Genomic DNA, 15,738 nt, shown 5'->3' with positions numbered 1-15,738 from the left:
AATTGTGTAGGAGGTTCAGGTAAGTAGATTTTTATTGTAAGGTAAGTATATTTGTTGTATTTGTGTGTATCTATTGTTGTTTATTGTATAGGAGCTCTAAGTTAAGTAAGGGTTAGGTTAGCTTAGGTTAGGTTAGGTTAGGTTAGGTTAGCTTAGCTTAGCTCAGGTTAGGTTAGGCTAGGCTAGGCTAGGCTAGGTTAGGTTAGGTTAGCTTAGGGTTAGGTTAGGTTAGGTTAGGTTAGGGTTAGCTTAGCTTAGGTTAGGTTAGGTTAGGCTAGGTTAGGACAACACGTAATGCTTTACCTCAGTTTTGATACTTCTGGAATGTTTTCCTGGTAGACGTTTACACGGTTGCGAAGCTTAAATGCCTGTAGTGCCCTCTTGAATAATCTGGGAGTGCTGCCTACCTTCCTCTCTCTTTTACTCTCTCCCTCTCTCTGTCTTTGTCTTTGCCTCTCTTCCAGCTCCTCCATCTGCCGTTCTGCTCTTCTTTTAAACACCCACAGCTGCCTCCTCCTGTAATACTCCCTCCTTAACCTTTGGGTCTGCTGTAGGACACTGAGTCCTGAAACTAAAAACATATGAAAGGTTTAGTCTGGAGTCCAGTTGTACAGATCCTATTTGTATCATTTCTTATGTTTTACAGAACACATGAAACTAATGTGAATGCATTTGTTTATTTAAAAGTAAATATCAAATATTCATATATAGTAGACATAGTAGACAGGCTTGGGAAGAAATGCACTGCATGTAACAAGATTACATAATCAGGATACAAAAACAGGTGACTGTATTTCAGTAGTTACAGATAAAAAACATGTAATCAGATGACAGACATTTAATAAAATTGGGAATTATTAGTAGGAGTACAATTTTAAAACACTCATTTCATTATGGACGCCACTGTGTCACTGGGTGAGCATGTCTCCATTTTTTATAATAATAATAATAATAATAATAATAATAATAACAATAACAATAGGTAGTCCAAAAGTAACCAACATCCGCCTTTTGCCGTTTCTCCTCTTTGGCTGGCTTTTCTCTTTCCTTCCTCTCTTTTTTTGCTTTTTGTTTTTCCTCCTTCTCCTGCCTTTTTCTCTCCTTTTTTCTTCTTTGCTCCCTCCTCCGACACACAGAAGAGAGATGGAAACACCTCAAATTCCAAGTCACGGGAATCAGGGGAGATGCTTCCTGAGGGTGATCAATGTTTCTTCTTCCCTCTGCTTTTGGGAGCCTTCCTGCTGGTACAAGGCGTGTTGTCTGCAGACATTGAAGGTCTCTCACCCCTTCGTTTCTGCTGCCTCCTGGTGGTAAGAGACTGGTTGTCTTTGAAGGATGAAGGTCTCTCACCCCTTCCTTCCTTCAAGGTGGCTGAAGGGCCGGTGTCTCCATGAGACAAAGGTCTCTCACCCCTTTGCTCATGCTTCCTCCAGGTGGTACAAAGCTGGATGTTTTCAGGAGACGAAGGTCTCTCACCCCTTCGTCCCAGGGCCTCCACAACCGTAGAAGGGCTGTTGTCGCCACAGAACAAAGGTCTCTCACCCCTTTGCTCATGCTTCCTCCAGGTGGTAGAAGGCTGGATGTTTTCAGGAGACAAAGGTCTCTCACCCCTTTGTCTGGGCTCCTTCATGATGGTAGAAGGATTGGTGCCTTCACGAGACGAAGGTCTCTCACCCCTTCGCCCGTGCTCCTCCCAGATCAAGAAAGGGACGATGTTACCACAAGTCAAAGGACTCTCACCCCTTCGCTTGCGCTCCTTCGAGATCGTGGGAAGGACGAGGTCTCCAGGAGATGGAGGTCTCACACCCCTCCGTGTATCTCCTGAAGACCGAGGTCTTGCTGGGGGGTTTTCAGGAACGGAACAAAACATTCTCTCTCTAGGCGTGTACCGACAGTGATGAACTGCACACACAAACACACACAGTAGTGATTTCACTGGTAATCACAATATTTTTTCAATTAAGAAACTGAACAAATTCTTTCTAACTTAATCAATCTTTCTATCTGAGCTAAAATTAACCAAGCAAAGTTCCTCTGGTCTGTATGTGTCATTATACCATGCATCAAGACAAAAAAGTCCATATAGATATTTAATCAACAGTCATGGCAGTAACTGCACCTCAGTTACAAAACATGTTTTGTATCATATAAATGATTAATTAATCAATTGTTAGCATTTTCAGCTATTGGTTCAGGAAAATGCACAAAATCTGTAAACCTAGTTTGAAGAGGTGACTGTGACATCAGTGGTGAAAAAGTAACTAATACTCTGAGTAGTTTCTGCAACAAATACTTTGTATTTTTGTTTAATCTGACACCTGTAATTTTACTAGTTAATATAGTATATTTATATAGTACCTTTTAAAAACAGTTTTACAAAGTGATTTAAAAGCCATATAACAACAGGAGTTACCAAGACCAAGACCAAATGATGATAAAGATAAAGTTTGAACAAAAAAGCACAAAAGAGGCTATGAAACAGGATGCAGAATGTCAAAATTAATATGATATAAATCAGGTATATATGACAATATGAATAAAAAACAGTAAACAAAATTAAACAGAAGATAAATGCAAAAAATAAAAACAAAATAAGAACAACAAAACAATGAAAAAGAGAATAAATAAATTAAATGAATTAAGTAATACAGGAATATCTTAGCACAATAATTTAAGTTAAAAAAGCAAACACTCAATATTAAAAAAATATTATTTGACTTTGTTACACATATTACTGCTGTATAACTGACTTTGTTACACATCATCTTTAGATTTAAGCCTTGATTTCAGAAGAATGACTGAATATGGACATATATGACATATATGTCCAAAAAATCTATGGTGAACAAGGCCAACATGGTAGGGGATTGTCCCCCTGCACCCACATCCTCCTGGTAGAATTCCTTTAAAGGGATAATTCACCCATAAATGAAAATTCAGTCATTATCCACTCACCTTCATACTGATGGAAGGCTGGGTTTATTTTGTTAGTCCACATAACTCTGCTGGAGTTTCACAGGAAAACAGTGTGCAGGATCTCCCAAACAATGGAAGTGTATGGTGACCAGTTTTCAAATGGAAAAGAACAACAGAGAAACACATAAAATGCCTCCACAGTGCTCGTCTGGTGTAATCTACGTCTCCTAAAGCCCCAACATGCCAAGTTGACTTGAAATACATTTACATCACGTTTTTAGCCTGAATCTTCACTGTAGCTTTTTTTCAGTTTGAAAACTGGTCACCATTCACTTCTATTGTGAAACTCCAGCAGTGTTTTGTGGACTAAAAAACAAAACCCAACCTTCAATCAGCATGAAGGTGAGTACATAATGACTGAATTTTAATTTTTGGGTGAACTATCCCTTTAAGATCATTGCTGATTCCAATGCACTCTATAAAATGGCCATTAGGGGGCACTATTGTACCACATATGTATATATATAAAGTCTCTGCCTCTCTGCGACCTACTTTGGTAATACTTTAAAAGGAACAATGAGCTCATATCTAAACTCTTATAATGTAGAACAAATGTTGCTTTATAGCCGGAGAATGTCAGGAATCCTCACCTCATTCTGACTCTGACATCACTCAACTTAACAAGGTTTGTTAAACATCTTATGGGCCCTGGAGGATTTGTGAGGGTTATTTATTCCTGTCTCATCAGTCTAGGCATTATGCTGGATGTACTCATACCTCTTTGAACTGAGACGGGGTAAGAAGCTGCTGTGGAGACTTTCAACTTTTGTCCATTTACGTTTGATAGGCTGGAACTAGGCCTGTATTAATAATAAGGGAGTCTACAAATGAGGAATTAATATCCTTGTATAAACAGTCAGTTCACCCCAGCCCTGATTAGGAAGTGGCAATCCACAGCCACTCCTTGGTGAGTGACTCAGGCACAAAGCGGATGTGTCAGTCAGGAAAGTCTGTGAACTCTGACTGGGATCCCTGTGTAGCCTCATATGAAGGTCATATCAGCTCTGCGACGCCTCACTATCATGTCTGGTCCTTCTGTTTTGTCTGAACCTCCTCCAGACTTCGCTGTGTGTGAGCTGAACCTCACTGGAGGGCGAGGAGGACGGTGTGACGATGGAAAAGGACCAAAAATGGTCCTACAGAAAGTACCCTCTAAAATGCCCTTCCAGTGGACAAATTGTGGTTAGTTGTCCTTTAAGGTGCCCTTCAGTGGACAAAACATGGTAAAGTGCCCTCTAATTGGTCATTCTAATGGACAAAATATGATCATGTGCCGTCTAAGGTGCCCTTCCAGTGGACAAATTGTGGCAAAGTGTCCTTTAAGGTGCCCTTCAGTGGGCAAAATATGGACTTCTACTGACAAAATGTATAAAGTGGCCCCTAAAGTCCCTTTCCAGTGGACAAAACCTCATCAAGTACCATCTAAGGTACCCTTCTAGTGGAAAAAACGTGATCAAATGTCTTCTAAAGTGTCGTTCCAGTGGATAAATTGTGGTAAAGTGCTAATTAAGGTGCCCTTCAGTGAACAAAATGCAGTAAAGTGCCCTCTAAATTGCCTTTCTAGTTGACAAAACATATTTAAATGCCCTCTAAAGTACCCTTACAGTAGGTAAAACTTGATAAAGTACCCTCTAAAGTACCCTTCCAGTGGACAAACTGTGGTAAAATGCCCTTTAAGGTGCCCTTCAGTGGACAAAATGCAGTAGCTACTGCATAAAATGTATAATGTACCCTCTAAAGTACCCTTCCAGTGAACAAAATGTGATAAAGGACCATCTAAGCTGTCCTTCCAGTGGACAAAATGTGGTCCCCTTTAAGGTGCCCTTCTAGAGGAGACACACCCTACCTGCTGGAAAATAAGGCCTGTACATGCCTTAACATGGTTGAATGGTTCCTTGTATATTTTTATTACAGAGTAGTGGATAAAATAAAGAAAATAAACGGATGGCTGCACTTGACTTGCTAACTGTAGATTGTAGCTTTCTGTCACTTATTCTGCAGCCGAGGAGTCACATGAAGAATCACTGGGATCACGAGTGCCCCCTACCATGAGGCAGGAGAACTGCGTGCCTCACTTAGTGCGTCTTCTCAGCCATTTTATGATTCACAAGAAACACGTTACACACATACAGTTGTTGACCAAAAAACACTGTACATTATATACATCAGCTAAACTATGGAAATTTAGTTCATACAGCAGAAGTGTTTGAACATTTTAATAGCGACATACAGAGAGACAGCAATATGGTCTCACTTCATAGCATGTCAGCACAGTTAGCCGAGTCATTGCACAATCCATGGTGAGGCTCATCTGACTGCTGCCTCACCGCACGTCTCTTCTCAGTATTTCAACAGAAAATGTGAAACTTCAGCGATTTTGAATAGAAAATAACAATAAAAAAAATCTAAAACTGGTGAACTTAGATAAAAAAAATAACTTTATAGTGCAAATCACTGCATAAATATAACCATTTAACTATTTTTTCATTTTACATTTTTCATCATTAGAAAGTGCTATAGTCACACATTTCATTTTATTGAGTGTCAAATAAGCTGTCAGTCACTGAGCTTTTTAATCTATGTATGTTCTCTTAATGTTAATCAAAATACACATTTTAAACCATAATGCTTATTTAGCTTTGATTTAGGACTACAGAGTTGACATGTTATGGTTGAGACACTGACAGTAAAATTATTTTCTGAATTTGTCAAAAATAGAAAGTTTACCAGTGTTTGAGCAGTATTCCCGCCTTTTTTAAACCAGGAAGTGAGACAGGCTACCTTAGGTTATAGCTAACCGTTTTTATGTCTGATTAAATCATATTTTTGTTTAAAAATTTCTTTAAAAAATAGATTTTAAAACAAAGATGATAATAATAGCTTATTTTTATACCAGAAGGTATTGTTAGTTTTAAACTGTTTTAAGTTGTAGTTTCTTATCTGGGTCAAGGTTATTTTCTGGCACAGAGCAGGTTTAGAAATTAAAAAATCTTAAAGCAAACCAAAACATTTCATTTCAAACAAATCCTTAAAACTTAAAAACTGTAATTGATAGTGTTGATTAATAATTTTTATAAGCTTATTTTTCAGTAGTACATGACTTAGGCCTGGGCGATATAGCCGAAAAACCTATCACGAGAATGAAGTTTCATATCAGTCGATATAGATAATTATTGATCATGTAAGTTGTGAGTGATGATATGTTGTGTACTACAAAGGGTGGAAGTGGCTGACGGGATAAAATACGTTTGTTGTATTATATTGCAACAATATTAGAGGGATGATTATCGGTGCTTTCACAAAATATGAGATTATTTTATAAATAATCATCAGTAATGTGGTTATAATGCCTAAGAGAGTAAAGGCAAATACGAGATCAGCTGGAACAGTCTGGTAAATTCTCAAAATGACATCACTTAACTGTAATGCAGCCTTTAAAACCAGGAGAAGACAACACTTCTGACATATCACGATATAATGATATCCAAAATCTATCATGATATCTAGTCTCATATCACAGTACAATATAATATCATTATATTGAACAGCCCTAACATGACTTATCCCAATTCTCAAGAATGGGTGACAAGTTTGAGTGACTAAAACCACATAAAATTTGACTTTGATGAAAACCACCTCATGCCGTCACCTATAGCAGAGTATTCTCTGTATGGGACTGTGCGACAGGCTGTGACCAGGTTTAGTCTCTGTTTACATTTCAGTCATTTTCTCAGAGTATCGTCTCTGCTCTAAACAGTCAGGCCTCCTAGTTACCATGAAACACAGGTCTCATAGGACCAGGGCAGTGTGTGTGTGTGTGTGTGTGTGTGTGTGTGTGTTCCTTGAATGCGCACTAGCTCATGAAGAGGTCCCCAAGGGTAGAATCTGATTTTTTGAGGGTTAAAGATCATGTGATGGAAAAAGGGAGTTTTTCTTCCAAACATGTTAGAAAATAGTTGCTGAAACGTGAAAACACTGAGAACTATGTAGAACTGAACTGTGGAATTAGACCGTTCTCTGTGTTCAGGATTTTTTGGGTGGACCTGAAACATGACTTGATGATGTGTCAGAGCCATGGTCCCCCAACATCATCTTTCATCTTTCAGGGAGTTTAACTGAATAATTTAACAAGATGATGATAACGTCCAGATCAGAAAAAGCATTTGTATGATTTGGGCATTTAAAATAAAAGAGGTTCTGTAGTATGAAGTTCATGCAATGTTCTCACTGGTTTTATTGCCATTTCATTAAGTGCATTAACTGGGACTGTGCTGACTACCATCTACTGAAGGTGATGCACTCACGATACACAAGTACCTCAAACAACCCCACTGAAATAAAAAAAAAAGAAAAATGAAACATCCCTTTAAAGTTTACCGTTCAGTACTCATATAATTAAAACAAAACCTTGAGCAGAGGCATTTCTGTCAGTAAAGTGAGGTCTGCATTTGGTTTGATGTTGGATCAGATGTGAAGAAAATAGATTTTGAATTAATCAGCTTGTTAAACAACTACAAATAATTCCAGGCTATGAATCCCCAGTGAGCTATGTGTTAAATGCTGACATGTAAACTTCCTTCCATGCTTGTTTGTCCACCATTTTTGTTTGTTTGTTTGTTTGTTTTGTAACAGGGGCTTCCTCCACAAAAACCCTGCCCTCATATACTTAACAATTTGACAGGTTCTTATACACCAATGAAAACATACTTATTGAATATGATATTCCATTTCTCACATATTCTGCCAATAAACCTCTGTAACATTGTTAAAGATGTAAAAGACACATTTTTTTTAATTTTCAAATGTATTTATTTTTTTATGCTCTGAGCACCACAAGCTGATTGCCAGTCAGTCCCATTATATTGGAGAGAAGGCAGGCAGCTCTACGGCCAGTATCTCCAAAACTCTGTAACTCACATCAAAACTATCTAGATGGATAAATAGCACTACAGACCAGGGGGGAAATATTTATTTTTGATTTTAGGGTGGACTGTCCCTTTAAGATACCTTGTTATTCAGTGAAGGTTAACCAGCCCTCAGAGGAGCTGTTCTTGGTACTGATCCAGGGTCAGAAAGCACTGGCAAGATAGCCTGTATTTTTAAATTGAATGATGAATTGTTGTGATTTTTATCTTGAAGGCCTATGTCTCATTTTTTATTTTTTATTTTATTACTATAGACTCTCATGTGAGTCTGAAATAACGTTTAAATTGAACTGAACTGAACTGAATTCAATAAACTACAGCTTTTTACCTTTACCAAGTAAATGGCCCTTCAATGTCTAAATATAAATTGTTTATTAATCGACCAGCAGGTGGCGCTTGACAACTGCATTATTGTAGTGCAGGCCTCAACCACTTTTTAATCCATGTAACACAGCTTGTTTATTCTGTTAATCTGTGTTTGAGTTGTCCTTCACAGATCTTCTTGTGATACACTTAGAGCACACAACAACACAAAGACACAAAATCTTATTGAAATGATAAATGAATTAATTCAGACTACACCAGACTAATTCTTAATCAGAATATTTTTTTACCAGAGGGAAAGAAAAGCTTTGACTAAGATGTGGGTACAACCAGAGGCCCCAACATTAGAAAATTAATAAAAATTATTCATGAAATCTACATAATGGAGAGACTACCATTTTATATAAAAATGCAGACAGGGAAATTTAGGGGAATTTGGCCAAAATGAATCATTTCACAGAGACCTGACCTGGTTTAACTCAAATTGCAATCTCTACTGGAATACTAAAAAAATCTGCATTATAAGGAAGATTTATTTGGATAAATGATTGGGTGTGACATTGCTTGTTCATAGTTACTTAAGTGAAAAAAAATGGAGGGGAATAGAAGACAGACAAACTATTTAGACGAGTTTAATGCAGTTATTTGAGTTACGTTTTTATGAAGTATTTCAACCTTTATTTTAATTTATTTTATTTTATTTTAGTTACTTATTTTACCTCACATGCTTTTATATCCTTATGAGTCACCTGTTGGTTTTTGTTATTTTATTTAATATACTTAATTGTACTTAATATACTTTACCTTTTATTCCTTTTAAATTGTTTTTATTCTCATGTCTTACTATTTTACTAGTCAGTTGCTGGTCTTAATTTAGTTTATGTTATATATTAATTGGTTTTAACTTAAGTATTTTTTATACATCTGTTCTTGTGGCTCACTCTTTGCTGTATAAATAAAGTTTTGTTTTCTTTCTTATGTATTTATGTAAATGTGATTTATGTAATTTTCTTGGAAACCTTGACTATGTATTATCTCCCTAATGAAAATAAAACTAAATCAACGATTATATAGACAATGAAACTACCTCTAATGATGAAATCTGACAATACATTACAATAGGAGAGATAAACTATACCATGAAGGTCATTAAATATTCATTCGTGACACACTACCGGCGTGAAGATAAGAAATATTCCATTATGTAATATTCATTAAGTTCGTTATAAACTCACTCTCGGTGACTATACAATGTTTGCAGTTCCTTGCATTGATATATATATACTTTTTATGGGGGAAATCAACAAGACCCGTTAGAAATTACGGGACAACAGGTGAATTTGGACTCGGTAACCATAGTGAGGCATAAGAAACTGCGTCAAGTGAACCAGAGTTTGCTCTCGCACGAGCAGGAATTTCACTTTTAAAATAAAAGCTCCACTCTAGTCCTGAATGCCATTACAGCACACTTTTGTGACTATTTGTTTTATTTTGAAATGCAAAGCCGGAACATGTACCGGTAGTCCCGTGAAATTGACGACTCCTCCTTCAGAGAAGCCTCTAATGTCGTCTAAACGAAAGAAACTTTAAAGTAGCTCGACGAAGTTTTCTTTCGGGAGTGTTTGACAGAACGTGAGCTCTGGTCGTATTGTGGTAACTTTTATCGTCCCGACGTGACTGCATGAGAACTTACAGCTAGTTCGGGCCTGTCCAGTTTACCTAACGCTGGGCTAGTTGGGAGAGGTAACACCAAACTGTACAATGCATATGCTAGCGTCAAACGGATCCATAATGGACTTGGACTGGGAGTTGGTGAAAATTAAAGCGCACTACTGTGGGTAAGTAGCAAGCCTGAGAAAATAAGTAGACATTTGGCTGTGACAGCGGTGAAACACCTGTGGAATGGAGACTGTGGATATGTGGTAGTGTTACGGATCTTCTTGACGTTTGAGCCGGGCTCCAGAGATGAAGCTGGGTCAGAGTGACGCTGCACCTCTGTACTCACACCTGAGCAGTCTCACACTCACCTGGGCATAGTCAAAATACAGACTTTAAAAATAACACTAATTGTAGAATGTTTCAAAAGCTTTCAGACTGAATATTTTATGTCATTTTTAATTTTTTGTATAATATACTTCTATTAATGTGGTGGGAGTTGTCTCTTCGAGTTTGGTGCTAGTAGGCCTTTTTTACAGAAGCCATTTTGCCATGAATAAGCAGTGTAAACAAAAGTGTTACCAATGATACTAATTAAGGCCCTATTCCATTCAGCACTGGAAAGGCACTGCTACACTAAATGGAACAGGGCCTTAATCAGTATCATCGATAACACCAGTGTTTACCCTACTTTTTCATATCAATATGGCTGCCCTGAAAAAAGTATGAACCCTCTAACTACTTAAAGCTACTACTAGGAAGTTTAATATTTTCTTGATGTTTGAGGCTCTTGTGGACAAAAGTGGTAGTGTTTCCTCTGCCAGAACCACAGAGTTAACACTTAAAAAAAAATCTAAATAAAAATCTCCTCTGATTGCAAAAATGCTGGTACACTGTTTAAAACATAATGGAAACTGTTTACCTACAATGGTGTTACAAAGTGTTCCTTAGCACATGTAGTCATATCCTTTTTTGCAGTTATGTGTTTCACAGAGTAGTGATTTTCATCCAGTCTTTGACAGTGAATGACTGAGCCTCTCAAGGATGCCCCTTTAATACACAATCATGACACTGTCACCTGTTACCATTTAACCTGTTTACCTGCTGAATGTTCCAAACAGGTGATTTAAGGTCATTCCACAGCTTTGCTAGTCTATTGTTGCCCCTGTCCCAACTTGTTTGGAACATGTTGCAAGCATCAAATTGAGAATTAGTGAATATCTGCAAAAAACAATGGCATTGATGAGTTAAAACATTAAATATCACATTAAAGATCACGAGATTGCAAGATTGTGCGAGAATCCATCTTGCCAGCCTCCAAGTTATGCGTTTGTGTCTGCACCAGAGGTGGTGCAGCCAGTCAGCATCCAAGGAGGGACTACTGGCAGCCACTGGCATGGTTTTAGGTGTGACAACAGTGAGAAGCGTCCATAGAAGTGACTCGTTTGTAGCAAACAATGGTGGCTCCTGAAGAGGTTAGCGTACAATGCTGAAGGCTTTTCTCCTTGGAAAAGATATTTTCGTTCTTCCTCTGGCCAGCTTCGGTTAGGGTGAGTTGATCTAATTGGTTGAAGTTAGCCTGTGTTAGACGTGCTATCCAGTCACCTTACTTTTTTTTTCTTTCTTTTTTTTTTCTCTGAAAGCAGCTGCCCCTTTCCAAACAGTTTCTAAGGATGGCTTCCCAGATGGTTCTCTATAACAAACCATCTGGCGTGTCAAGTTAGTTTTACAGAACATCTCAACTTTTTTGGTATCTGGGTTGTAGCTTTTTTTTTTTTTTCAAGTAAATGAAAAATGTGATACAAAAATGATCAGTCATATCACAATTGCAACATCTGTAAAAATAATTGCAATATATTTTTTTAACCACTGTGCAGCATATTGTAGCTACTTGTCTTACTCATTTTAGAAATGTTACCTTTACCATTGTCTTTGAAGGAGTGCCCAACTGCTCTGTTGCCCACTAGAAGTGTGCATCGGCAAGAATCTGGCGATATGATACGCATCACGATACAGGGGCAACGATATGATATATTGCGATATACTGCGATACTATAGGCACAACGATATATTGAGTTTTTTAAAGAATTTAATTGTCAGAAAACTGTCATAACAGTAACATACAATGCTGCTGCAGCTTACTGAATTGGAACAGAGGGAGCTACATTTGTATTTCACTAGAGATGAAATAAAAGCATTTGCTTTTTTTTGGATAAATAAGAAATGAAAAAAAAAGGTTGACAAATTGTTTGACTCTGTTAAGGGTTCACCTTTAGTTGTAATATACTGTATAAGCATGTCAAAGCGACTCACTCTGCTGAGCTGAGGGAGTCCAGCACCATGTCTTTGACTTCTCTGTACAACTTAGGGAGAGCGATGTCTGTGATGTGTTGTCGGGATGGGATGTTGTAATGGGGCTCCAGTGTTGTCATCATATTACGAAATCCCTCATTCTCCACAACAGACAGCGGGCGCATGTCTTTACAAATAAAAGAAAGTACCGACTGTGTTATTTTAGCTGTGCGAGCTGAGGTCGCTGGTAGTTTGGAAAAATTCACTTCTTCAATAGTCCATTGAGCGGCATCCACTCGTTTCACGTTAGCCTGTAACGTTGCAGCGGCATGGTTTCTCGTCAGATGTGCTCGTAAATTTGTGGTGTTGCCGGAGTATTTGACTCTGGCGGTGCAGATTTTACATAATGCATGGCTCTTATCGATGTCGCTACTGCCTTCCTTTGTTCTGAAACCATAATATGCCCACACATCAGCTTTGAAAGCCGCTTGAGCTGGCCGGATCCTCTCATCCTTGGTCATTGCTGAATTGCGCTAAGTTAGCAGCATTTAGGTGTTCTGCTCTCGCGAGATGTTGTTGCTTCTTTGGCGCGGAGGACTGCCAACTGCTGTTGACTGCTGCCAACTAGAGGTCGGAGGTTTAATTGCAACACAAAATGAACCAAGCCAAGAATATTTGCATGTTAATTGTTAATAAAAAAAAATCGATACAGTGCTTTTGAATATCAATACAGTATCGGGAAAAAAAATATCGCGATATTTCACTGTATCGATATTTTCTTACACCCCTATTGCCCACTGTCTTTTACTATAGTCTGTGCTGTTTCAAGTGTAAATTTTAGTTTGTTTTGATGGGAAGAACTTTCCCTGTTGTGACTGAGGCTATTTTGAGAAAAATTTAATCTTGCCCTAAACATTGACTATAATATAGTGATGCTACTCAGCGTTCTAAAAAGTGAGGTAATGTTATTGAAAATCCTTGACAATCACAGTGTTTTATATCATCAGTTCTATCTTCCAGTGTTTTTGCTTCAGCCACACTGTGTGTCCCAAACGTAAGTTTAACTGAGTCTAAAGTAGGTGCCCTAGTAGCTCAGTTGGTAGAGTACACGCTCCATATACAGAGGCTAAGAGTCCTCAGCGGTGACCACTGGCTTGATTCCAGCCTGCACCACTTTGCTGCACATCTTTCCTGTCTATCCAAAGCTGTCCTCTCAAATAAAAGTTCAAAAAGACTAAGATAACATCTGGTTGTTTTTTCAGATAAGTCAGGAACCTGTACAATCATGTAGGTTTGACACTTACATTATTTATTAATTGTTGTTTTGCCATTAAAAGAACATACATCTTGAAGTTTAATATAAGTTAAAAAGAAAAATGATCTGAGCTGCATACATCTGTCCTTGTACTGATCTTTATGACTCTAAGCCTCAGTTAAATTAGGTCTTCTGCAGGTTCAAGTCAGATCTCAGATGGTGTCATTCAGTATCCCATTTACACCTAGGATATTCCTATTAGCTTGTAAATATGCAAATAGTTTGTTTGACCCCTCCCTTTGTAGATTTTTTAAAATCTATTTGTTATTTAATGTATTCAATGCCCCTTTAATATATACAATGTCCCTGTAGTGAGTTTAGGATTATTTGGCTAAATGTTTCTCTGTCTATCTTATATGTGGCTGTTGATGTCTGCCTCACCTCTTTCCTTCTAACACTAAGCTTAAGCTTTAATCTGGCAACTTTTGGAGCTCCTGCTAGCTACTTTCATTGAAAAGAGTTGTTAAGTCCATCTAAGTGTGGACACTGGACATAGATTAAAACTGGTTTTAAATACAATCAGGTCTAGATACTTTTTAGTGCAGAGTATTATGCAGGCCTGGGATGCAGCAGCGGAGTTCTGATTAAACAACACACGCAGTTTAAACCTCATCATCTGAAGACAAAGTACTGGGGTTTAAAGTTCCTGTGTGTAAGATTTAGAAATATAATATAGTATTTAGAGGAATGTTTTCATTGAACTACAGTCACCTGAAAATAGGAATTGCGGTGTTTTTGTTCCCTCAAAATGAGCTGTTTGTGTCCACAGGGGGAGCGGGTTCTCTTCCATGGAGGCTGCCATGTTGGATAGCCATGTTTCTACAGTAGCCCAGAATGGACAAAACAAAAATTGGCTCCAGATATGGCATTTAGAGTTTTTTTCCAGTTTCATGACAGAAAGTTTATAGGTAGCATATGGAAACGCCCCCATAAACCCATATAAAGGCAGCACAGTTAAGTACTGTGTATAAACCACAAAGCAACAAGCTGCTGACATCTATCAGGTGATGTGAACTTGGAAACGGAAAGGAAATGCCACTGAAGGATGGCAAAAAAAAAAGAACTTTTTTAACAGACTTTGAGAAGAATATTGGAGCATCACTGGAGAGGTTTCAAGAGGTTTCTCTGTTGTGGGTGCAGCAGGTGCAGCCAGGTTGTGCACCTTTCTCTACTCTAAGTTGAGTCTCCAGAACGGCACACAGGTTTTGAAGAATCTTTCTTGGTAACCTAATCATCTTTATATCCAAATATTTAAAATTATGAAACAAATAAATACTTATAGGCTATAACATTTTCTTATGTATTTTGAAAAAACACAAAACACAAAAGTTCTTGAATTTTTAGCACATACAATTTAAGATAAAATCTGTTTGTATGAATGATTCATGCACATGCCCAATGCTACTAAATGATCAGATACAGTATCCCTTGTATTTGTGTGCTATGTTGCACAATTATTTGTTATTTACTTGCTATTTTTCAGCTGAGACACAGACAGGTCTGTGATAAACTGATATCAACCTTGGCCTGCTGATTTATTGGTTGGCCTTTTGGGACTACATCATTAATCATTGTCAATTTAGTAGAAGAATATAAGAATTAAATATAAATATCATCAGTTGCTACCTGTAGATGGACTAATTGACTTATCAGTTAGCTGACATTGCTATTCCTCTGAGTGCATGAATGAATGATGTTGTGGAATTCCTTGTGGATCCATGCTGGATTAACAGTAACAGGGTCCACAGTATACTGAGCCTGGCAAACACCGGCATCTCATGATTAAGAGATCAGAAAAGGTTCACTAGACTAAAATATTGAAGCCTGAGAATGAAAAGCCACCTTGTTCAATAGTTGATTAATCCAGTTAACATGCTTAAAAGAGCACACAGAGAAACAGTTTTAGAGTAAATGTTCTTTAGTTTATCAGATAGTTATATTCAGGTTTATTAACAATGAGTGTGTTGGTACTGTGGGGCTAAAAGTCAGGACACATGGTCACTAATGGACACACATCTTTAGGCTGCTGTTGGACCTGAACCTGAGATGTTCCCCTTAGAGACCAGAGCTTATTGTGGACATGTTGCTGTGAATGTCAGAGCTGCCGCTCCTCAAGTAGCAGTTTACTGATTTAGAACTCACTGAATACCAGGGCTGCACAATTTGGTAAAATAGTCATATTCCGATTATTTTTACTGAAATTGAGATTATAATATGCGATATGATTAGTGGGAATGACTGTTTTTGTGT

At 37.8% G+C, this 15,738-nt stretch overlaps 2 protein-coding genes across 2 annotated transcripts in view; one reads left to right on the top strand and one right to left on the bottom strand.

The window, feature by feature from the left end:
• Window positions 1–1,201: 1,201 nt before the first annotated feature.
• Window positions 1,202–1,870, bottom strand: LOC146325718 (uncharacterized). Its single transcript, XM_084719885.1, has one exon. The coding sequence runs from the start codon at window positions 1,868–1,870 to the stop codon at window positions 1,202–1,204; it is 669 nt and encodes a 222-aa protein (XP_084576011.1).
• Window positions 1,871–9,788: 7,918 nt separating this feature from the next.
• The window catches only part of prkcz (protein kinase C, zeta), a 180,103-nt gene continuing 174,153 nt past the window's right edge, over window positions 9,789–15,738 (top strand). The window contains exon 1 of the mRNA XM_084721862.1: window positions 9,789–10,063. Coding sequence (XP_084577988.1) covers window positions 9,987–10,063 — 77 coding nt within the window. The 5' untranslated portion in view covers window positions 9,789–9,986. The remainder of the gene's footprint in view (window positions 10,064–15,738) is intronic.

Source organism: Lutjanus erythropterus, chromosome 6 (genome assembly GCF_056507025.1).
Source record: "Lutjanus erythropterus isolate fLutEry1 chromosome 6, fLutEry1.hap2, whole genome shotgun sequence".
NCBI classification, from domain to species: Eukaryota; Metazoa; Chordata; class Actinopteri; order Lutjaniformes; family Lutjanidae; genus Lutjanus; species Lutjanus erythropterus.
The sequence above is the reverse complement of the archived record's forward strand: the minus strand, read 5'-3'. Positions and strand labels throughout refer to the sequence as shown.